Genomic DNA, 22,062 nt, shown 5'->3' with positions numbered 1-22,062 from the left:
ATTGCTCATTAAGCCCCCATTTCCCCATAACAGGCCGGCAAATCTTATCTACTCTGGTAAAATCAGAGAGAAAGTCCTTGACCACGTGATCGTCCAAAGTGTCCGATTCTGTCGTTTCTCACTTTGTGGTTCCAACCTGCACTATTGATTTTGTAGCTGGTGGCCCCCTGCCCACCTTACCCAGCCACCCATCACTGCCCGGTGCCTTCATTCTATCATTTGTCTCCTCATTGCGTTAGAGCGTTGGATATCTGCAGCGTCACCACACCGCCAGAGCACTCAACCATCTCCACTGATCGAAGATCTTCTACTATCCAGTCGGGCTGGGCAGCGACCACCTGGTCCAAAGTGTGACTTGTGACCAAGCCAACGACCTTGCAACCCGCAGCCTTACCCGAGAGGATCCCTGCGGGGCTATCCTCGAAGACGACGACATCTGGTGACGACGATGAGCCGTTACCGCCCAAATTCAGCTTCTCCTTGCCAAGGATGTAGCAAGCTGGGTCTGGTTTGCCGTTCTCCACCGACTCGGCCGTGACCAGGTGCTCCGGGTGAGGGAGCTGGAGCCTGTCGAGCCAGCCGTTGACGAGGGGTTCGGTGCCCGAGGTGACGATGGCCCAGGGGGCGTGGGCGGCGATCAGGTTATCCAGGAGCGCTCGGGCCCCAGGTATCTCAACGGCATCCTCACCGTGAAGCTTGGGGAGGAGTCCCTCCATATGCCGGACATCTGTGCACTCGGTGTGTAAGCCAACTCACTCATCTGTGCGCCTACGGCGGCTGGTTGGTGACAGCAAAGCCCCCTCCCTCTCCTCTCACATCTTGAAAAGGGGGAGGGAGGGTGGTGGTGTTGGGGATTGATTGGTCGCGGGGGTCTGCAGAGAGAAAAGGAAAAAAGCCACTCACATTCCCAATTGGCCTTCTCGGGAGCAAGCACCTTCAACATGTCTATGCTCCTCCTGCCGTGCGAAGTCTGCAGGATGACCTTGGGATCCACGCCGATCTCTGCGCCGACGCTGTATGCAGACGAATCAGTGGGTGTACAAAGGCAAGTACCGCCGTGACCGTACCAGCGGTCGATGTGAGGTGGTGATAGGGGGCCAAGAGCAGTGTAACAAACATGCCCCAGGGGGTTAAAGTAAGAAGGTACCTACGTGTGCCAGTGGTTTACCACGGCTGCCGTGGAATCGATAATGGTACCATCCATGTCGAAGAGTAGGCCACGAAAGCCTAGCTTCACCGGAGGAGCCGTATAACTCATGCTTACGACGTGAAGGGTATGCAGCAATGTCCCTACAAGAGAATGGAAACAGATTGAGCAGGCGCTTTATGAGCAGGCGCTTTAACCGGGACCAGACGGGTTTGACGCTATCAACGATGTGTACTCAACAGCGTCTATATATGTGGCGGTGGTAAGTCACTTGTGTCTTGCCGCTTGAGGAAACTCCGCCAAGTGCCGACCCACTGTAGCGACAGCTGCCGTCTCTCGTGACTTGCAAGAATCAGACTGTCGGGCCTGGGATTCCTGTTGTCGGCGTCTTGACATGCCGTTTGGTGCATCCCATCATGCGAGCGTGATAAACCCGGAACGTCATGCATCAGCCGTGTCTCGAGGTAGAAGGGAGAAAATGAGAAAATGGCGAGGCCACCAGGCCACCCAAGAAACAGGTACATCGATACTTGTTTGGGCGGTGAAGCAGTTTTGGTGGGGGCGCCTATCGAGTTGGATGTGAAATAATGATTTTGATTGGCATTGGGCTGGCAGAAAAAGTCCATCCCACTTGCTTCCCGATAAGATTGGAATTTTTTGGGCCAACCTCAACACCACTGATGCCCTTGACCAAAGGTATTTTATATCAAGTCTACCAATCCACGGCATCACAATGCCGAGCATCAATAAGCCCGGAAGTATGTGTTCCTCCCCGTCGTCAAACGATGCAGGTGTTCCGAGTCTGACCGAAGCTGTGCTACAGAGCCCAAGTCCAAGCGGACGCCCACCCGCCTTCGACACAAGATCGAAAAGGCATCTTCGGCGAAGCAGCGCAAGGCCAGAAAGGAGGCCAAGAAGAACCCAGAATGGCGCTCCAAGCTGAAGAAGGACCCCGGCATCCCCAACCTGTTCCCTTACAAGGAGAAGATTTTGCAGGAGATCGAGGATGGACGGAGGCGCAAGCAGGAAGAGCAACAGAAGCGCAGGGAAATGGCCAGAGCCGCTAAGACGGGCACATCCGACCAGGACCATACGATTGAGGTCGACATGGAGAGCGACGAGGGCGCCTTCGAGGGCTTCGCGGAAGACGACGACGCTATGGATGAGGATGACGGAGGCGACAGCTCCAACCCGATGGCCGCCCTCATAGCCAGTGCGAGACGAGCCGCCGAGCAGTACGATCGTGAACTGGAGAGTGGCAGTGATATGGATGACGACGAGGAATCCGACGACGACGAGGCCGGCGGCGCAGATCTCCCAGGTCCTGATTCGTCCAGAAGACAGTACGACAAGGTCTTCAAGACAGTCATTGAGCAGGCAGATGTCGTGCTCTACGTGCTCGACGCTCGTGACCCCGAGGGCACAAGATCTCGTGAGGTGGAGCGGACCGTTATGGCTGCTGCAAGCGGTGGAAAGCGCCTGATGCTCATTCTGAACAAGGTCGACCTGATCCCGCCGCCCGTGCTGAAGGATTGGCTCAACTACCTCCGTCGATACTTCCCCACGCTTCCTCTTCAGGCTTCTAAATGCGCACCCAATGCCCAGACTTTCAAGCATGGCGACCTCACTGTCCAAGGCACATCTGCAACCCTCTTCAAGTCACTGAAGTCATTTGCCGCCTCGAAACAGCTCAAGCGCGCAGTCTCGGTTGGCGTCATCGGCTACCCTAATGTTGGAAAGTCATCCGTTATCAACGCTCTGCTTTCTGGCATGGGCAAGAGGGGGGCGGCTTGCCCTGCCGGAGCCGAGGCTGGTGTCACGACAAGCATCCGGTCCGTCAAGATCGACAGCAAGTTGACTCTGCTCGACTCGCCCGGTATCGTCTTCCCTTCATCCAAGGACGGCGAATCCTCCAACAAGAAAAAGGCCATTGACCAGCACGCGCATCTTGTGCTTCTGAACGCTGTGCCACCCAAGCAGATTGATGACCCGATGCCAGCCGTCAGCCTTCTCCTAAAGCGCTTGTCTACTTCACCAGATCTGTACCAGAAGCTGATGGATGTGTACGATCTACCTCCGCTCATCTCATCGGGTGGTGACAACACGACCGACTTCCTCGTCCAAGTAGCGCGCAAGCGCGGGAGACTCGGCAAGGGTGGTGTACCCAACCTGCCCTCGGCTGCCATGACGGTGGTTACAGATTGGCGCGATGGTCGCATCCAGGGCTGGATGAATGCACCCAAGCTGCCCGTCGCCACTGAGGCCTCTAAGAAGAATGCCGAGTCTGGTGACGGTCCCATGGCGGATCAGAAGGAGATTGTGACGGAATGGGCCAAGGAGTTCCAGCTTGACGGACTCTGGGGCAACGATGCTACCACCGAGGATGCTATGGAGCAGTAAATAAGGTTACAAATTTTCTCAAGGCGTATTTGATCTTCTTGCTACCTCAACCCCTGAAGCTATAGGTAGAATGGCGTTCCTGGCGTCTTGAAAACAAGGATCTAGAGAGTAATGAATACTGATGAATTCTCGATTGCCAGTCTTATTGGTCACGTAAATTTCGAGTATTATTTGGACAACAAATAGTGACCGACGGGATTCTGCACATATGCAGTGACATGCTAATACTCAATACGTATAAGATGCCTCTATAGATATTAAGTCAAGGCTACATAAGACTTGGAGAGTGACGATTCGTTTTTTCTGAGATCTCACAAATCTATCGTTTTCTTCGCTACCTCTCATTTCATACATGAGCCGTTCGCCTGACCACCCTCAAACCACTTTTGCCCAGCCGCCCACAAAACCTCTCGGCTTGGATCTCTAGTCTTTCCCCTTTTCTATATGAAAAGAAGACTCGGTTGACTATACGGACCGAAGAGACCATTAAGACAGGTGCACGAATGTTGTATGTCTGTTTAGTACGCTGTGTTTCCCTGATCTGGCAGAAGATGGTCTCTTGAGACAACAGATTTTATAAAGATATTTGATTGATGGCTGCATGCGCCTAAAAAACAACAATGTTGATAAAGTTCTGGAACTCCGCCGCTGATGCTGGATGAAAAAGGGTAAAGAAAAGAAGAAGCGAATAATGATAGGTCCTCGTATGTTCTTCATGTACTGTGTTGATCCATAGAATACATTATAAAGGGGAAACACCTGCACGTGTATATATCCTTCAGTCCCCCATTCGCTCTTAGGCAACAATGTGCCAGCTGTAGAAGTGATCTTGTCCGATATCCCCTTTCAAGGAAACCGAGGTTGGAAGAATTACACGACCCTCTCAAAGTCAGCTTGTCCGTTGATGGGTATGCTCGCACCCTATAGTTGGGTTGGATTCCGGGTATATATGTATTCCCGAATTGCCCCGGGAGGAGGAGTCTTTCGTCCTTGATTGATGGTTTCTGCCGAGTTGTCGATCGCCGGACCAGCTGTAGCTACCCGTGAGCAGACTCGGTGCGCTCGATCTCCATAGCCAGCCGTTCCGCCTCTTCCTCGGTGTTATCCACGGAAGGGAGCACGCTGGGCGAAGAATATTCCCCCTAAGAAAATTGATCGGCACCTTGGCGGCTCCCCGCTGAGTTCGGGTGCGGCGTGTTTTGCGCCGAGTTGCTTCCGGAGTCGCTCGGCGTCGCGGGCTCGACGACTTGGCTGCGGATAGCCATCATCCATTCGTGCTGGAGCAGCTCGACGGCACTAGCGCGGCCGGCTGGGTCTCGCACGAAGCACCTCTTCAGGAAGTCGATGCCTGTCTCGCTGAGCTGATCAATGCCGGGAAGCTGTGGCGGATTTCCTTGCGCAATGTTGTACATTATAGCCCATTCGTTGTCGAGATTGGACCAAGGCCGCCGGCCAGTGACCATCTCCAGGATAACACATCCAAGTGACCAAACATCGACGGCTCCAGCCCTACCGGGATTCTCGCCCTTGATGACCTCAGGAGACATGTACATTGGCGTGCCGGTCATAGACCTGTTAGGTTGCGCACTACCAGCGTTCACCAATGTACGGCCCTTACGTGCGATGACCTTGGCAGCGCCGAAATCGACGTATTTGATAACCCCATTGTGGTCAAGAAGAATGTCTAGCGGGCGTGGTTAGTCTCCAGCAACGCCGCAAGTGTCATAGATGAGAGTTTGTGACTTACTTTCTGGTTTGATATCGCGATGGGCAATGCCGCTCTCGTGAAGGTAGGCAAGACCTTCGAGAAGCTGCAGCGCGTACACCATTGTGACCTGCTCGTCTTCAATACGGCCGTGCTCTAAGAGGTTTGCCAGAGATCCACCTGAGCAGAATTCCATAAAGATGTATACTCTGTCACGATGCACCTCAATGCCGTAGTAAGACACGACGTTAGGGTGATCGAGCACCTCCAACACACCCATCTCATCCTTGATCTGAGTCGCGACCTGGGGAATCAGTTTGGGATCCTGTAAGCGAATCTCCTTCACTGCCATCAAGTGTCCGGTGTCCAAGTTCATAGCAGCGTAGACATTGCCGAACGTTCCTCCTCCAACAAAGTGGCCTTGCTGCCAACGCATAGATATATTTGTAGCCGAGGAAGATAGGTAGGCAAGGGATCGGTCGACCTCGTTGGAGAACTCGAGCACACGGCCCAGTCCCTGCCTTTCAGAGATGACCTGCCTCTGCACTTCGTCGACTTGAGCGACTTTCTCAAGGCGTTGTTCTTGGATATACTTGAAGGCTTCTTCGTCATCGAGCATGCGGTTCTTGTCGATTCTCTTGAACTGCCCGACGAGAGCCTCTATGCGCTCTCGTTCCGACTGAGCGGCTTGGTTTGACTTGGCTCCGAGAATATCGAAGTGTGAGATCAATAAGGACATACATCCCGAGACCTTGGCGCGCAGTCGGGCATACTCGTTGGGATCCAAGCCTAGGATATGCCGGCCTCTTGTCATACCCATGGCAAATTCTAGAGCTGGGACCGCCCAGCGGAAAGACTTTCGGTCGGTAACAGCACAGTCGTCGCAGATGAAGCTCACCCAATCCAATGCCAATTTGGTAAGCTTCATATTGTTCATCTGGCGACGGTTGCTATCCATGCTAAGCAGGGATCGTTGACCAAACTCGGTGGCAAAAACGAAGCAGGTCTGAATAAGTTCTGCACAGTCCAGCCCCTGAGTCTGCTTTCGGATGGTCTCAACACTGTCCATGAAAGTGTTTGACAGCTTGAAAGCAACCTTGCGTATCTCCATGAGCCTGGCGTTGACTTTGTGCAAATTGGATCGTTGTTCCACCACCAAATCCAGGTGCATGTCGATCGACTCCAAGAATATCTTTCGCGCATTGACCAGAGGATATTGCGAACCATCGGCAATTAATCGCATTTGGCCGACTTTGAGATCGGTCGAGTCGATGTCCAATGGTTGAGTGCTGCGGTTGCCGAACCAGTGCAAGGGCGTCTCAGGCCGCAGAATCAGCACGTATGGATCAGAGCGGTCTGGAACCAGCTCAGGGTCATGGAAACATGTTCTCAGAATATTTGGGACTTCATCGTCGCGTCCCACGAGGGCAGGCGACGCGACAATCTGAATACCCTCGAACTCATCCACCAGAAAATGGCCGCTTACTGAGAGACGCTCGTAGAAGCTTTGTAGGTCATCGGAGGTAAACGCGATACTAAGATCAGAGGCGTTTTCATAGTGGTCGCTGAGTTTTCGTGAAAACCGCTGCAACATCCTCTGACGTACGCGGACAGATTCCAAGACCTGCTTGTACCGTTTGCTCATCGCGTCCACGGACTCCTTAGGTTTCCGCTGAAGCTCACGCTCGAATGTCTGGCTAAGACGGTTGAGTGCCTTGAACGTCAGAGTGCTAAACTGCTCAGCAACCTCGATATCACCTCCTTGCAGGTTTCTACCTATTTCGTTGGCGAAGCCCCATTCCTGAAACAAGACCTCGGCTTCCTTGAAGGTGTTCTTGTTCCTGCTTAGCTTCCAGTTCAGCATTTTGAAGTAGTACTTCAGGGCATCCAAGACGACCTGGTCAAATGAATCATCGATACAAGGGGGCAGCTGCCAGCCCGGTTGCGGTTGCAGTACGGTCAAACACTCTTGCTTGATCCGAATGGCCAGCTGCAATAGAAGCTCAAACTGCGAAATCATCTGATCCTGGAGAATCGAGTTTTGCTGGGTGGTCTCTTTTCATCTTTTTGGCGTATGCGAGTCGGACTTTGATGATTTCCTCGATCAGACGGGATGGGAAGCTAATAAGAGTAAGGATCTCCTCAATATACGGTGGAAGGTGGCGTTTTTTGAATGCTGCCGAATTCATGATGAGGGTCTCCTTGGCTTTGGCAATGGTGGTGGAAATGGCTGAGAGCATGCTGCGGCGCACAAGGGTCTTGGTTTTAGCTGCGTTTCTCTGCTTCTCCTCGAAACTGCCACCATTATCATCATGCAGAGTCTTGAGCCCATCTTCTTTCATAAGACGATCCAAGAATGATGTCTCGTCGCCAAGACCATTGGTGCTTGGTGACCGTTGCTTTTTCATATGAAAGTCGAGGTTGTCATTGCCCACCCACTTCTTGAGAATCGAGAGTTCGGTGTTGATCATCTCGTTTGTGTTGTACCAGGAAAGAACGGCATCAGAAGCCTCCAGGAATGTTTGGGACTTGGCGGTTTTGTGCTCAGCACCGAGTGCGTCCCACGATGGGTAGAGACTCTCGCACTTTTCTATCTTTTGCACAACATCCCGGATTTGGTCGATTGGAGGCTTCCCGGCTTCGCTTTCTCCCTGAACCTCGAATCGTATGATCTCGTCAATGACCCTATCCAGGTTTCCTCGGGCCTCCTCTACCATACGCCTCTGAACCGCAAGAGACCGGCCACAGACTTTAGAGCGTAGGCCAACCCAGAGCTCAGCCTTGTGAGCAGACTTTCCGCCTTGTTGCTCAGATGAACCAATCAGACGTTTCTTCTCTTGCCTGACGACATCTCCAGTTAGCACAGCGGCCAGCATGCCGTGCCATTCCAGCCTCTCGCGGTTAACAGGATCCTGAATGTCGTCTTCCGTGGGCTGCAAATCGTTGTCGTCATTATAGAACATGATAGTTTCTTCATTGTAACGGTCGTCGTATGCTCCTTCAGAGGACGGCGTTTCCTCCTCCGATTCGTCGTCGGTATAATCTAAGCTCGGGGTGTAGGGGTCGAAGTAACCATTCATGTTCGGCTCCTGGCGCATCATACGAAGATAGGCAGGTTCCTGATGGCGGAATTTATCGGTAGGGTCTTCACCTCGCCGAGGACGCGAGCCGGATCGGCTGTTGAGTACAAATGATTGTGTGTTGAGACCAGGACCTCTCTGCGGCGCGTAGGTACCGGAGGGTGTTCGGGTCAGAGGTAAGGGCCTCTGTTGGGACTGGCGAGTGCTGTTACTGAGTGCGCCGGAAGGCGAAGGGGTGCCGTTTGCGTCGTTGGAGAGTGGTACCAGTCGCTGCCGACTATTTGTGCTATTGGCCAACGAGTTGGGTGCCAACGATGCCACCGAGCCAGAGTGGCTACCTCCATCGGCATATCGCGCCAGTGAACCAAGCTCGTCTTGTCGTTCGAGTTCAGCAGGATCATTAAGGTCAGCAACGTAGCTTCCGGAGGAGCCCGAGGCATCTGAGTCTATCGTTGGTGGTAAAGGGCGCTGTGGTTTGTTGCTCATCTTTTCGCCGAGCATCTCGTGCTCGCCCTGAGAAAAGCGCACAGCCCGCGGCGATGTTTCTGACGACATGTTTGCTGCTGTCGCTGCCACTGCCGGGAATTGGCGCGGTTGAGTAGCAGTGGTGACGAAAACAGTGGTGTCCAAGTAGAACAGCGAGTTGGGAAAAGCGCGGGTTTGGTTCACGGAGGGGAGGGCACGCTGCGGGTTGCGACAAAGTTGGAGATGTCTCTGGTCTAGGTGGAAAAGCGAAGGCTGTGGCGCCGTTGTTGCCGGCCTGGCTTTTTCGATGGATCCTCACCCACGATCTTCTTAAGTTTGTACCGGAAAAGCGGGATGCCAGGTAGGGTATCACGAAGTGTCGACACAGAAATCCATTTGAGCCAAGGAATTGGAGATGTGCCAATCGGGGCGAGAGAAGAAGGAAAGACAATTGGTTGGTTGCAGCGGTGTACTTCCAGCTGTGTGATATATATCGGAGTTCCTTGTTAATTCTTCTTTTCGTGGATGTTGGCAGTGATCTGGGCAGCCCGGTGCAGCCAGAAGCAAGGAAAAAGAGGCGTGGACGATCGCGATGGCAGTTGGAGACACGATATCAAATCGACGAGTAAAGAAACGAGACTTGGGACCTACATCGGAATTCAACCGTGGGATCAGCGTGCTTGTGCCCGGATTGGTTGGTGCACCACCTAGCAGGTTAGGTACAGTATTGCCCACTGAGATTACTGGCTCCAGACCTCCAGCCCTCCAACCCTCCAGACCTCCAGACTTCCAGACTTCCAGACTTCCAGACGTAGGTGCTCGGCCCCCAGGCAGCCAACCACCAACGTCGAAACACTAACAGACTAGGTGCCTCCCTGGACTGCGACTGCTAACAGCCCCTAATAACAGTCGCTTCCTTACTCTAACGCCACGTGGGACGACAACTGCGAATATCTGGGATACGAGCAAGGACGATAACAGCATGATGCCCTTTATGGCTTTGCTTCTTCTGTACAAATGCCTTCGGGACAACAGCTACACTTGATGACACGGCCACATAAGCAGCTTGTTTTTAACAGGCTGGTGCTTGTCGTGTAGGCCGGGCTCGAACATGTGTTCGGAGATTGACAATCACACGCTGGGGCCGTGATCGAATAAGATATATAATAAGATGCAAGGCGTCAAGATGGAACAGGTTCTGCATCTTCAATGATGTGACCAGGGATGGTGATCAATCAGTTCTGATGCATCCCGGTCAGCAGCTGCGTAAGCCACCCTCGATCGACGATTGTGCATGTACCTAAGTTTTCAGCCACATGATACACGATACATTTACATGGTAGCAGCTCATCAGCCTGTCTACTCCCGAATAAGCTAAGCCCGGCGTGGGTTCAATTGGTGGTCGGTACTCAACGCGCCTTGCAGGATTGCAGGACGCGTCTAATTGAGGCATAGTGTCAGCTCTTCCTCCACGGACTTACTTGTTCCTTGGATGTGCAATGTCATTGTAGCAGGCCATGCACGCATTGCTGTCTGGCACATAGGGAAAGCTTCTCGTGGTCCTTTCAAAAACGTCGTGCAGTGCACTCACTATCCTCGGTTGGGTCATAGCATACCCCATTTCTTTCTCTCGATGGAAGGCTCGTTGTTCGTCTCCTTATGTCTATAAAAACGCCCAGCTCGAGCGCGTTGCGTACCAATATAGCGCCCGACTCCGAAAGCCGGCCAAGCCAACATGGGGGCCTCTCTTCGACTTCAAGCTTGTCCGCGAGGAAGCGTACGCATGATGCCTACGCCATGGAGGACATGTTGAGGCCCTCGATTACTGTTAGGGTGAGTACCAATGAAGTTCCTGTCGTCTGGATGCACTTCTTCTAAACCATCGTATTTCAGCCTCACCCCCCAAAACTGTCTGTCAAGCCCCCGCAATCTTCAGCCTCTCATGCTTCTGCCTCGAGAGCATCTGTCCCTTGCCTTTCTCGACCTTGCTTCGCCTCAAGGAGATTTTTCATATGCTCGCTTCTTTGAATCCACAATCAAGATCCTGGATCTCGAAGGTCGCATGGGAGCCCGGCCCGTGGTTCTGATTGCACGTCTTGAGAGTGACAAGTCTGTCTACGCTTTGGAGCGACAGGACAATGGACTCTACTCTTTATGCAAGGTGGGTAGCTGGGTCGATCTGGTGCAGCTCAGCGGTTATGCCACTGTGACGAACTCAAAGATGGTCAAACCACGTCCGCAGGTCTCGACGCAGGACCCAGACTCGGGACCGTTGGTCACTCCTCAAGTACACAAGGAGACCAAGAAACGCCGGCTTGCCATCGAAGCCATACAGTCAATGGTGAAGAAGCCGATCAGGCCGGCATCTGTTGTTGAGAGTCCCGACGCGCCTTCGCCAGTGGACCAAGCTACAGATTCCCAGCCCGCCAACCCAGCTACTCTTCCGGCCCCTGAAGCTCTAGTAGCAACTCCGGTAGCATTGCCAATGAATCCAGCACCACCTATAGAACAGACGACAGCCGACGAAATATTCAGCAATATTCGAAACCAGTATATCGAAACGCTGTATCATTCAATGGTACGTATTGTGAGATCATATGTTGTTTCCCACCTAACGATCACCAGGGTTCTCTGGCCTATTTTGCGAAAGGTCCTCTGTCTCGAGCACGAGCTGCATTCCATCTGGATTGCGATTCGACTTTGGATATGAACGATCTTATAGACTTCTTGAAGAGCCTTGTGCTGTCAACACAGCAGATCGACGCCAAGTATAAAAGCTCGGTACCGGATATCATTGCTCAGGTGAAAACAGGCCTTGGAGACTCAGGCGATGAACAAATCACCAAGACCAAAAAGAGAAAGTCGAAGAAGATAAACCTCGGCAAAAACATTCTTTACCCTGATGAAGATGAGCATGTCCGGCAATGGTGGTCGCTACGTAAGCCACAGCGTCGAGACGACGAAGACTCGGCGAAATCTGAGGCCGAGGAAACCAGGATGCAGATCTTATATCTCCGCACAAGGGAAACCCAGTTACAGATCATTCTCATCCTGGAGATCTTGGCCTTGGAGTCCTCAAAATCTAATAGCAATGAGGCGGCCTCACAGCTCCCTACCCTCCCGGGTGATGAAACCGTTCTGGACTCATCAAAGCCGGCATCGGCGAAAAAACGAAATAAACATAACTTCCCCGTCCTTCTGGTTGTGCAAGCAGACCGGCTATCTATTTGGCAATCGACAACACTGGATGGGGTTGAGTTACCAGACGGAGCCCAGGCTGTAGACGCAGACGGGACTCATCATTCGCAGGGATCAAGTTCTGACCCCCTCCGAGACTTCTGTATCGACATTATAGTGCCTTTGTAAGAAACATGCCTCGTTATACCCTAAAGAGTTGCTGTTACTAACCTGAGGCTAGCTACTCCGCCCGACTTCCACAGCAATGCGACGAGGTTAGCCGGAAACTCGGCGGACCGGTAATGCCATCGCCAGCGAAACCACGATCAAAAAAGGCAGAACCAACAGCAAAGCCAAAAAGCAAGCCAGGTTCTTCGGCGAAAAGATCGACCGCCTCAAAGTCGGCTCACTCACTTGAGCGAGTTCTGTCGAAAGAAACTGAGCGCAACCGACGCAGCATGTCACGTGGACCTAGCGGAATGATTGCATTGATGAGATCGGTCTCAACTCCAACATATCCAGTATTGAAACGAGAAGCCAGCGAGTCCACGGCTCTGTCAAACGTGCCCCGACCAGACTCCAAGGGTTCCAGCCATGCCAAAGACAAGCACTCTGCTGTCGAGCAAGTATCAAACAAGCGCGCCCTTGCCGAGGATAAATCGAGGAGGGAGGCTCAAGTCAAGGCTGAACTTCAGGAGGCCATTTCCAGCCTAAGAAAGCCAAACAGGGAGGTGGTAGTCGGCAAGGCTTTGGAAGAAGCAGAGGAGCGACGCGCGACTACGACCCTGGCCCAGCTGAGGAAATCGCGGAAGCCGACCCAGTTTACTCGTTTTGAGGATGTTGTTCAAGCGACACCAATGGGCCACCGATTCCGAGATGCACTTGGTCGAGCAGCTCAGAGCAGACCAGCAACAAGTAACCGTTCCCTTGTTAACTCAGTCGAAAAGATGCAGATATCACCGTCTGCCTCTCTGATATCGTCATCTGCTCCAAGAAAGCGCGACAGGGATGCAGCCTTTTCGGCTCCCGAGTCTCCTGCCTCACCAAGAGTGGGCAAGCCTTCAGCAAAGGAGGCTGTAGCTACGCCCGCACGGCCATCTACGATGAAATATGACGCAGACACAATCCGGGTGTCGGCACCAGACGAAGGCGTTGTGCTCGCTTCGTCCCCCGTGCTGTCTCGGCGATCGCAATATCTTGAAGTGCCCGGTAGCCGCTTAAAACACCGCGATAGTGGCGTCATGCTGCCGTCCTCTCCCGGCGGCATCAACTTCGCCGAAACACCTGTCAAAAGGCCTCGCCTTGGGCGAGTAGTTTCTATCGAGAACTTCGTGACGGTCACTCCAGCTAAGAAGCGAACAGTCGACTATGTTGGTGCTACACCTGTTAAGAACGACATAAATAAACAAGATGACGGTACAAAAACGTCGGTATACCAACAGCTTGGTTGGGATGATTACGATGACCTTTTCTGATCTCCCTGGTTGCAAGTCTGCCAAGACCAGTCAATACAAGCAGATTAATAGTCACCTACCGGTTCAATTATTTGTATTAATTTGTCTTGCAGACGTTTTCCCAAGGGGGGGCTAGGATTGTAGGAAATGAGGCTACGGAATGAGTAACGAAATGGCATGAAAGCATTGAGCTGGCGTTGCATACAATACACATTATGCTGGCATTGCATAGTGGAGGCCGGCTTTGGCGGTTACTTCTGGCTTCTGGCGCATGTTTGAAGCATACAACTTGGCTGTATTTGAATTTGGTGCATACATACTTTAGTTAATTCGATCTAGACTCCCGGACAGCCACGCCAAGTGACATTTAAGATCAGTTGAATATGTAATTCTCACCCCACGGCCCGACGTCAGGTCCCTTGTATAGCACACCACCTTTCCAGACGTACTTGATATTCTCCTTGTGCTGGAGGACCCCGACGTCCGCCGCCGGGTTCTCCGTTAAGCCGAGCACGTCGGCCTCGTAGCCGACCTTCAGCTGCCCCGTCTTCGGGGCCTGCTCGCCCACCGTCAGGGGCCCGTTGGCGGTGGCGCACCGGATGGCCTGTAGGTTAGTCATGCCGCACTGCACCGCCAGCTCGAGCTCCATGGCCATGTTGAAGCCGGGGGGCGTGTCGGTGCCCAGGGCAAAGGTGATGCCACCGTCGGCGATGGCCTGCTTGTAGCCCGCGAGCGAGGCGTCAGCGACCTGCTGCGCCTTCTCCCAGCTCTTGCGCGGCACACCCTCGCCGCCCGAGTCGAGGAGCAGCTTCAGCACGGTGCGCGTGGCCACCCAGATAACTTTCTTGTCCTTGGCGAGCTCGATGACCTCGTCGTCGGCGAACGACACGTGCTCCAGCGTCGTCACCCCCGCGTGGATGGCCTGCAGAATCCCTTCCTTGGCGTGTACGTGCGCGGCCACGCACCGCTTCTGGCGCCGGGCCTCGTCGACGATGCAGGCCAGCTCCTCGGGGCTGAACTGAGCGCAGCCGACGTCGTCGTCGAGGGACAGCACGCCGCCCGACGCGAGCACCTTGATGCACTTGGCACCGCGCCGGATCTGCAGCCGCACCCGCGCCGGCACTCGTCCACGCCGTCGACGATGATACTCATGCTCGTGCCGTGGTGGCCCGCCGTAATGTTGCCGACGCCCATGTTCAGGAGGACGTCGCCGGCGGGGAGGGGGAAGATGTCTCCGTCTGCAAGAAGATAAAGGAAACAAGGTCAGCCATCTCAGTTAGTTGAAGCAGGTTGCTTCATACTCTGATAAATTTTGATCGGTTGATGATACATGTCTGGCATCGTGGTTTGGAAAATGATACGATTCTATAACGTTGGGCTCTGCAAAACTGGGTAGAAGTAGAAAAAAAAAGTAATAAATGATCCTAAAGGGGATTGAATAAGTGACCGTAGAAGGAGTTGAACCCTCTTGCCTTTAAGTATATAACTAAGAATACTACCGCTAGGCTATACCGACCCGGTCAATGGAAGGAAGTAATATCTTGACTTAAGTATCTCTGGCAGTGTGTACTTTACTTCCCGGGGGCGAGTGGTCGAGTGGCTGTGCGTGGCATTCAAGCTTCGGTGATGCCATGGTTGAGTTTACGCAGTTTGCGCTTGAAAAAGGGGGTGGGTTGAGGAGAGAGGAATAGCACTCACGACCAGCAAGTTGGCTCAAACAACCTCCGCTACTGTAGATGTTTGGGCCTACAATACTACCGTCATTGATAGCCTTGGCAACCTTGCTCAGGACTGTTAGCATTGCTGGCTATTTGATGGCAATACCGTAAGTCAAGAGCTTCTCACCTCACAGCCATAGCCAGCAACGTCTCTTAGGGACGTCTATGCTCGGTCAGTATCACTGGGAACCAAAATCTCGGGGCCCCTAGCACAAGAAACACCAACATCTGAGACTCACTGCACGGGCTAATTAGTTTGGTGATAATGGAGAGAAACATAATCTGTCAAACACACCATATCCGCGCTGCAGCGACTCCCAGCACTGTCTGGCCAGGCGAGCTCCCTGCGAAGCCGGATGCTCCGTGATGAAACTAACATAGCTGGCCAGCTCGTCAGGCCCGCCACCATCGAAGTGGGTGTGCACATCCCAGAGCCCGGGCATAACGGCGGGGACAGAGAAGACGCGGCGTTCCTGCGGCCCGGCATCGGCGTACTTCTTCGGCAGGTCGGCGGCGGCGCCGACCCAGGCAATCAGGTTCCCCTCGATGACGAGCGCGGCGTCCTCGTAGGGTTCGCCGTCGCCCGGGATCAGCAGGTCAGCCTTCACGATGGTGTAGAATACCTTATTTATCGAGGAATTTGTTCCGCGGCCGTCATTTTCATCGCCACGGCGCACATTGCTGGGTTGCCAATTCTTGGGTCTAATGGCAATGCCCAGGCCGGTGGAGAAGATGGGGTTGGTCAGCCGCCCAGGGGCATGGATGATGGTGTAGTAGCAGCGCCCGAGACGGTCGGGGAGAGGCTGCCTCCTCCTGCGATGGCAAACAAGTCAGTTTTGTTGTTGGACGTTAGGCCCTCGTTATCCTTGGGAGACTCAGAAGATGCGTGCACTTAGTCATACGAAACTCGCAGAGTATGGTCATATGGTGTTTGTTGAGATGCAGCCCGAGAGATACATACGAAGAGAACGAGACTTACGATGTTCTTCAACCACTCTTACTGTCATCCTGTCTCATCCACAAGCATACCGATGGTTGTCAGGTTGGGAGATAACGTAAATAGTAAGAAACTACCGCTGTTGCGATTTATCTACCAAAGACGTTGCATGCTGCGTATGCCACTTGTGCCATTCGGGAAGGTCCTTCGGGCGAGCATAAGTTTAACGGGGCATCGTACCAGGCACTCATGGAACATAACTACAGTATGCACCCCATGAAGGTCCTTGAGATCAATGACCAACAATGGTATTACCACTACAAGCTGAGTGAGTCGGTCGTATAATCCACGCCATCCAACCCACCATCGTGTTCTATACGCCCGATGCCAATGCGGGGAGCCTGACGCGGGCCCAACGACGACATTTATAAACCCCAACCAGGCTGATCCAAGGCTTTGTTTCAGAGCTTCGTGGGAGAGGGCCTCGTTTCTCAGCGAGAGGATCCAGGTGGGTATCAAGGTTAGGAACGAAACTTATGCAGCTTGCCCCATGGGCTCTTGCAGGAGCTAATCAATCCATGCCCTGAAGCCTGCCTACCAACTTACTTACATGGTGCATTCGCATCTCGGTCAGCCTCATTCGAACCGGAGCCAGTAGCAGGTGTGAATCCATGCGAGTTCTGTCTGGATTGGGCACAAGCAGGAACCTCGAGGGATCTAAGACTATCAGATCGCAGAGACGTGTCCTTTTCTAGTTTCCTCCAGGGTCCGTTGTGTGCCGTTGTTGGACTGCTTACTCCCTTAGGCAATAGACAGGCGGCGGAGGCGGCGGAGGGCGGTACATAAGGACCTAAGACAAAGCATGCAGGGAGGGTGAGGCTGGATCTCGAAAAGATCTGCATAAGGGCAATGTGTCGCCATACCTACTTGCCTACTTGCCCATTGGATCATGTGCCTGTTCAGCTTTCTCCTTTCCTTCTTGTCGCGTATCGTTGTGCTGTGTGCGCACATCGAAAGAGACGATAGGATCAAACTGGTGGCTGTCGTGTCATGGCAACGGCAGACACCAAGTACTCCTTCGCATCAAGACACCACAGATGCATAGCTGGAGACGGGAGACGGGAGAACCCTTGCGTTGCGCCTTGGGGGGCGGAAGGGCGGCTGGGCAAGGTGGAGGCATCGCATACGTCCAGTCCTGGCTTCTGGTCCAGGTATATTTACAGACACAGGCGGTAAAGTTGGAGGGGAGGTCCGTAATTCTGGCCAGTCCGCCGTGCAATCCCTGTCTAGCGCAGCCCAAGGACCCCAAAAATACCTAGACTTGTCGCAGCGAGGTGCCTGAAAAAAAGACAGAGTGTCAAGTTCAAACCGCTGGACGTTCAACGCCACCTGCCGATGGGGCCAATGACGACAGGCCATTCCGGCTTTTAGGTGGGGGATGGCTCTGTAAGCAGCTAAGAGCCGTAGGCTGGAGGGGTGGGTGCTGCATCGGCTTATACATTCAAGGCATGTAGGTGTAGGTGTAGGTGTAGTTGAATGCAGCCTGCGAATTGAAGACAGACTGGCATCAACAGACCCGGTATTCCTACTAAACTACTTCAACTCCATTTGCTCCGGGCCACTCCCTTCTCTTCTCTCAGTATCTTTTGCCCATTTCGCATTCTGTCTTGTACGTTGAACAGTTTCCAGTCAGAGAAGTAAGTCTTGCTGTCGCCCCCTCTGCTATCTTCCCCTATCGCTTGCGTTGGTGGGACGGTTGAGCTGTCATCGTCGTGCTCAACGAGAGAGAGCTCTGCACACACAACCAACCTGCCCTCGGCCATTGTTTGTCTGCAAGCTCGGAAGGCCCTGATACCCAATTGCTCTTTGCGCAACCGACGCACTTCTTGGGAACCGACAGATAGCTGACAGCTTTACTCGCACAAACAGCCGTTTTCACCATGTACAAGAAGGTCGCTTTCAGCCTGTTGGCTGCCGCCGCCGCCACTGTGTCGGCCGCCGACGCTTCGGATGTCCACCAGCTTACCAAGGACACCTTCGACGATTTCGTCAAGACGAACGATCTCGTCCTCGCAGAGTGTACGTCCCCTTGAATGGAAGAAGAACAATACGAATCCGTATTTTTCAACACCGTGCTAACTTGCCCTTCTGACAGTCTTCGCTCCCTGGTGGTAAGCACAGGTCTCACGGCCAGTATGGCAACAGCTACCTTTCAGTGTACTAATTTGCAAATAGCGGACACTGCAAGGCTCTTGCTCCCGAGTACGAGGAGGCTGCCACCTCCTTGAAGGAGAAGGACATCAAGCTCGCCAAGGTCGACTGTACCGAGGAGGCCGAGCTTTGCCAAAGCTTCGGTGTCGAGGGTTACCCCACCCTCAAGGTCTTCCGTGGCAAGGAGAACATCACCCCCTACTCTGGCCAGCGTAAGGCGAATGCGTAAGTCATGCTCATATCAGCTCACTGCTCGATTGGGACCGGCACTGACCTCGCATATCTACAGCATCACTTCATACATGATCAAGCAGTCCCTGCCCGCCGTTTCCATCCTCACATCCGAGACCCTTGCGGACTTCAAGACCGCCGACAAGGTTGTGCTTGTCGCCTATATCGATGCCTCTGACAAGAGCTCCAACGAGACCTTCACTGCTCTCGCTGAGAAGCTCCGAGACTCGTACCCCTTCGGTGCCAGCAATGATGCCGCTCTGGCCGAGGCCGAGGGCGTCAAGGCCCCCGCTGTTGTTCTGTACAAGCAGTTCGACGAGGGTAAGGCTACCTTCACCGAAAAGTTCGACGCCGAGGCCATCGAGAGCTTCGCCAAGACCGCCTCTACTCCCCTGGTCGGCGAGGTCGGCCCCGAGACCTACTCTGGCTACATGTCGGCCGGCATTCCCCTAGCCTACATCTTCGCTGAGACCCCGGAGGAGCGCAAGGAGCTGGGCGAGACCCTGAAGCCTCTCGCCGAGACCTACCGCGGCAAGATCAACTTCGCCACCATTGACGCTAAGGCTTTCGGTGCTCACGCCGGCAACCTGAACCTCAAGACCGACAAGTTCCCTTCTTTCGCCATCCAGGAGACGGTTAAGAACCAGAAGTTCCCCTTCGACCAGGAGAAGGAGATTACCCTCAAGGCCATCAAGGCCTTCGTTGCCGAGTTCGACTCTGGCAAGATGGAGCCCAGCATCAAGTCTGAGCCCATTCCCGAGACTCAGGAAGGCGCCGTCACTGTCATCGTTGCCAAGAACTACAAGGACATCGTCATGGACGACAAGAAGGACGTCCTGGTCGAGTTCTACGCCCCGTGGTGCGGTCACTGCAAGGCTCTCGCTCCCAAGTACGAGGACCTTGCTGCTCTGTACGCCGCCAGCGAGTACAAGGACAAGGTCGTCATTGCCAAGGTTGATGCCACTGCCAACGATGTGCCCGATGAGATCCAGGGTTTCCCTACCATCAAGCTGTTCCCCGCTGGTGGCAAGAGTGAGCCCGTGACCTACAGCGGCTCCCGCACCGTTGAGGATCTCATCACCTTCGTGAAGGAGAATGGCAAGTACAAGGCCGAGGTTTCGGAGAAGTCTGCCGAGGAGACCCCTGTGGCTCCTGCGGCTACCGAGTCCACCAGCAGCGAGGCTGCTGAGGAGACGCACGATGAGCTGTAAAGACAGTTAGGAATTTAGCGAGATATCACATTTCACGATGTACGATTGCACTTTGCGGCTCTGCTCTGATGATTTGAGCTGGAGCAACTGGGTCTCTCGGAATGGGACTAAATGGGACCAAAACCTAGGACTAGGACAAGCAAGCCTAGAATGCCAATAGGGTTAATGATTTTATGCGTTTTGATAAACATCAGCGAATGGCTTTCGTGCCGCTGTGATGGCGATTGAACTTAATATGCTCTTGAAATTGGTCCCTCGGCCATTGACCATCAGTCTAACCATTCCTCGAGCAACAGCCCAAGTCTATAAGTAGTTGATGTCGTCGCAGCTGAAAAGGCGAAATAGACAGGGAGCCCTTTCGGCAGTTAATATTTCTTGGTTGCCGAAGCATTTATAGAAAACATCGTGTGGGCCTGTCGTTGGGCGATTCTAGTAGTGAGTGGGAAAGGCCGCTCGCTATACGCCAGGCAGTCGGACCCCTGTCGTGGGCTTGGTCGGGTACAGCTCATGGACAGCTCCTCCAATCTCCAATCGATAAAGCAGTCCATCGTCACCGGAATCCAGAAACAACCTCAATTCTTCTCATAAATCACACCCGACCCGACAGCACCCCCCCGATCACCATTGCCCGCCATAGGACAGGTCACATATCCAACATGTCTGCGCGATTCTTCTCTTCCGGGGCCCGAGGCCTCGCAGCGTTGTCCCCCATGCGCGCCACTGCCACCCGCAACTTTTCGGCTTCTACTCGCAGACTCGCTGATGCGACCGTCTTGCCCGCACGAAAGCCCGTCGGCGCATTCCGTGGAGGGTAAGCGATCCCTTGCCAGGTCCATGTCTACACACTCGAGCAAAGCAGAATTGCTAACCCCGGTCAATTGCACCCCGACAGTCTCTTTGGCTTCCTCCTCGGCTCGACCCTCGCCGGCGGCAGCGTCTACACCTACGTTCTGCAAGAATACAAGGCGAGCAACGAGCTCCTGACAGAAGACATCTATGTGCGTTACTGCATCTGAAAAAGAAAAAACATATTCTGGCCATCGATCATATGCCATGGGGCCCCCGAGAGATCATTGCGATTGCGGGGTGCCCGGGGTCTTCAAAGATTGGGCTGGACAGGTTTAGTGATCATGCCATCCGCCTGCCTCTTCTGCGAAGACCACCACGGAACTCTCTCTTCTATGTTTCGTCCCCCCCCTCAAGGCAATGGTCTACATGGGTTGTCGCCCCGGATTCGGTTTGAGCGGAATGTATTTGGCTAATCTGGAATTCCTTTACTCTTTTCACAGGCTCTGCAGGCCGCTTGCCAGCGGTTGAGTAAATACGTTCATGAGTTGGAGGACAAGATGGACGCCGCGGAGCGCAAACGAAAGTAATGGTTTAGGCGTCGGGAGGACCGAGTATGAGGACACGGGGGTACTTGGAGGGCAGAACGATGTTCTTCCACGTTCTTGTTGATCTATCCTTTCGGAAAGCATGGAAGGTGGGGGACACAACAACGACAAAGTCGGCATCCAAGATATCGGCGAATCGCGATCTCTTTCGGTTCTCTGGCTTCTTTGTTTGATTTATGAGCAGAGCAGAGCAGAGCATTGAGATACGAGACTGTACAACAGTGGTATTCGGTTTACTGGTTGAGGTGTATAATGATATCGTACTCACACACCTGCCAAACTTGATAATGGCGAATGAACTGCCGTCTATCGTAAGCATATAACTTACGACAACATGAGACTACCCAATCCCACCTCCGATCCCGGTTACGTTTAACATCGGGAGGCTATAATCTGCCTAAGGCATTATTTACACAGAGACATAGGATGAAGGAGTTGCTGCTAGCAGTTCCGTCAGGTTTCAAACTAGCCAGGCCGGGAGTCAATGTTTTGCATCCGAAGGCTGAAAGGGGTTAGGATTCCTGATGGTTCTCGAGTTTTTCCAAGATCACCTACCTATCAACAGGCGGGTTGGAAAACTCTAGGGAGGACCTAGGCTGGATTTGTTTGTTCAAAGACCATGCCTCAAGAAGCTGGGAAGTGCTAATTGATGAAACAAGTGGAACTGATTCGTCCCCTGAGTGCTCAAAGATCGCGAATACCTCTCTACATGGGTTTCCGACCTGTGCATGATCTAGGCTGGCACTCCACCAGTCTATTGATACACAGACAAGAATTGTTGCTCAGGCGAGAATCTACTTTGCTCTACTTTGCTATGGGTATGGTATAAAACAGAGTACATGGCCCAAATATACATTAACATGGTTCTTCTCTCCTCTCACGACTCAATCACTCGACAACAAGACTCTTATCCAACCTTCTCTACCCATATC

At 53.3% G+C, this 22,062-nt stretch overlaps 7 protein-coding genes across 7 annotated transcripts; 4 read left to right on the top strand and 3 right to left on the bottom strand.

Annotated features, from left to right (window-relative positions):
- Positions 1-227: 227 nt before the first annotated feature.
- Positions 228-1,258, bottom strand: PG998_002144 (Glycerol-1-phosphate phosphohydrolase; the record flags this gene model as incomplete). The annotated part of the gene is made up of 3 exons (XM_066868962.1): positions 228-727; positions 904-1,013; positions 1,152-1,258. 3 exons carry the CDS (start codon positions 1,256-1,258, stop codon positions 228-230), a joined length of 717 nt encoding a protein of 238 aa, XP_066737377.1.
- A 622-nt stretch (positions 1,259-1,880) lies between these two features.
- On the top strand, positions 1,881-3,547 carry PG998_002143 (uncharacterized protein; the record flags this gene model as incomplete). The annotated part of the gene is made up of 2 exons (XM_066868961.1): positions 1,881-1,905; positions 1,971-3,547. The coding sequence occupies 2 exons, from the start codon at positions 1,881-1,883 to the stop codon at positions 3,545-3,547; spliced, it is 1,602 nt and encodes a 533-aa protein (XP_066737376.1).
- A 1,142-nt stretch (positions 3,548-4,689) lies between these two features.
- On the bottom strand, positions 4,690-8,887 carry PG998_002142 (uncharacterized protein; the record flags this gene model as incomplete). The annotated part of the gene is made up of 3 exons (XM_066868960.1): positions 4,690-5,231; positions 5,295-7,278; positions 7,340-8,887. 3 exons carry the CDS (start codon positions 8,885-8,887, stop codon positions 4,690-4,692), a joined length of 4,074 nt encoding a protein of 1,357 aa, XP_066737375.1.
- Positions 8,888-10,594: 1,707 nt separating this feature from the next.
- Positions 10,595-13,449, top strand: PG998_002141 (uncharacterized protein; the record flags this gene model as incomplete). The annotated part of the gene is given in 4 exon segments (XM_066868959.1): positions 10,595-10,630; positions 10,647-11,375; positions 11,423-12,159; positions 12,216-13,449. 4 exon segments carry the CDS (start codon positions 10,595-10,597, stop codon positions 13,447-13,449), a joined length of 2,736 nt encoding a protein of 911 aa, XP_066737374.1.
- A 352-nt stretch (positions 13,450-13,801) lies between these two features.
- Positions 13,802-17,116, bottom strand: PG998_002140 (uncharacterized protein; the record flags this gene model as incomplete). Its single annotated transcript, XM_066868958.1, has 8 exons — positions 13,802-14,699; positions 14,801-14,816; positions 15,004-15,235; positions 15,274-15,309; positions 15,386-15,393; positions 15,442-15,959; positions 16,690-16,800; positions 17,019-17,116. Coding segments are annotated over 8 exons (1,917 nt in total), but the record flags the coding sequence as incomplete, so codon positions are not given.
- Positions 17,117-18,023: 907 nt separating this feature from the next.
- Positions 18,024-19,736, top strand: PG998_002139 (uncharacterized protein; the record flags this gene model as incomplete). Its single annotated transcript, XM_066868957.1, has 4 exons — positions 18,024-18,162; positions 18,239-18,254; positions 18,319-18,519; positions 18,584-19,736. The coding sequence occupies 4 exons, from the start codon at positions 18,024-18,026 to the stop codon at positions 19,734-19,736; spliced, it is 1,509 nt and encodes a 502-aa protein (XP_066737372.1).
- A 656-nt stretch (positions 19,737-20,392) lies between these two features.
- On the top strand, positions 20,393-21,112 carry PG998_002138 (uncharacterized protein; the record flags this gene model as incomplete). Its single annotated transcript, XM_066868956.1, has 3 exons — positions 20,393-20,547; positions 20,629-20,734; positions 21,026-21,112. 3 exons carry the CDS (start codon positions 20,393-20,395, stop codon positions 21,110-21,112), a joined length of 348 nt encoding a protein of 115 aa, XP_066737371.1.
- Between the last annotated feature and the right edge of the window lie 950 nt (positions 21,113-22,062).

This window comes from Apiospora kogelbergensis, assembly GCF_038363985.1.
Source record: "Apiospora kogelbergensis strain CBS 113332 chromosome Unknown utg000001l_segment0_segment0, whole genome shotgun sequence".
Lineage (NCBI taxonomy): Eukaryota > Fungi > Ascomycota > Sordariomycetes > Amphisphaeriales > Apiosporaceae > Apiospora > Apiospora kogelbergensis.
The sequence above is the reverse complement of the archived record's forward strand: the minus strand, read 5'-3'. Positions and strand labels throughout refer to the sequence as shown.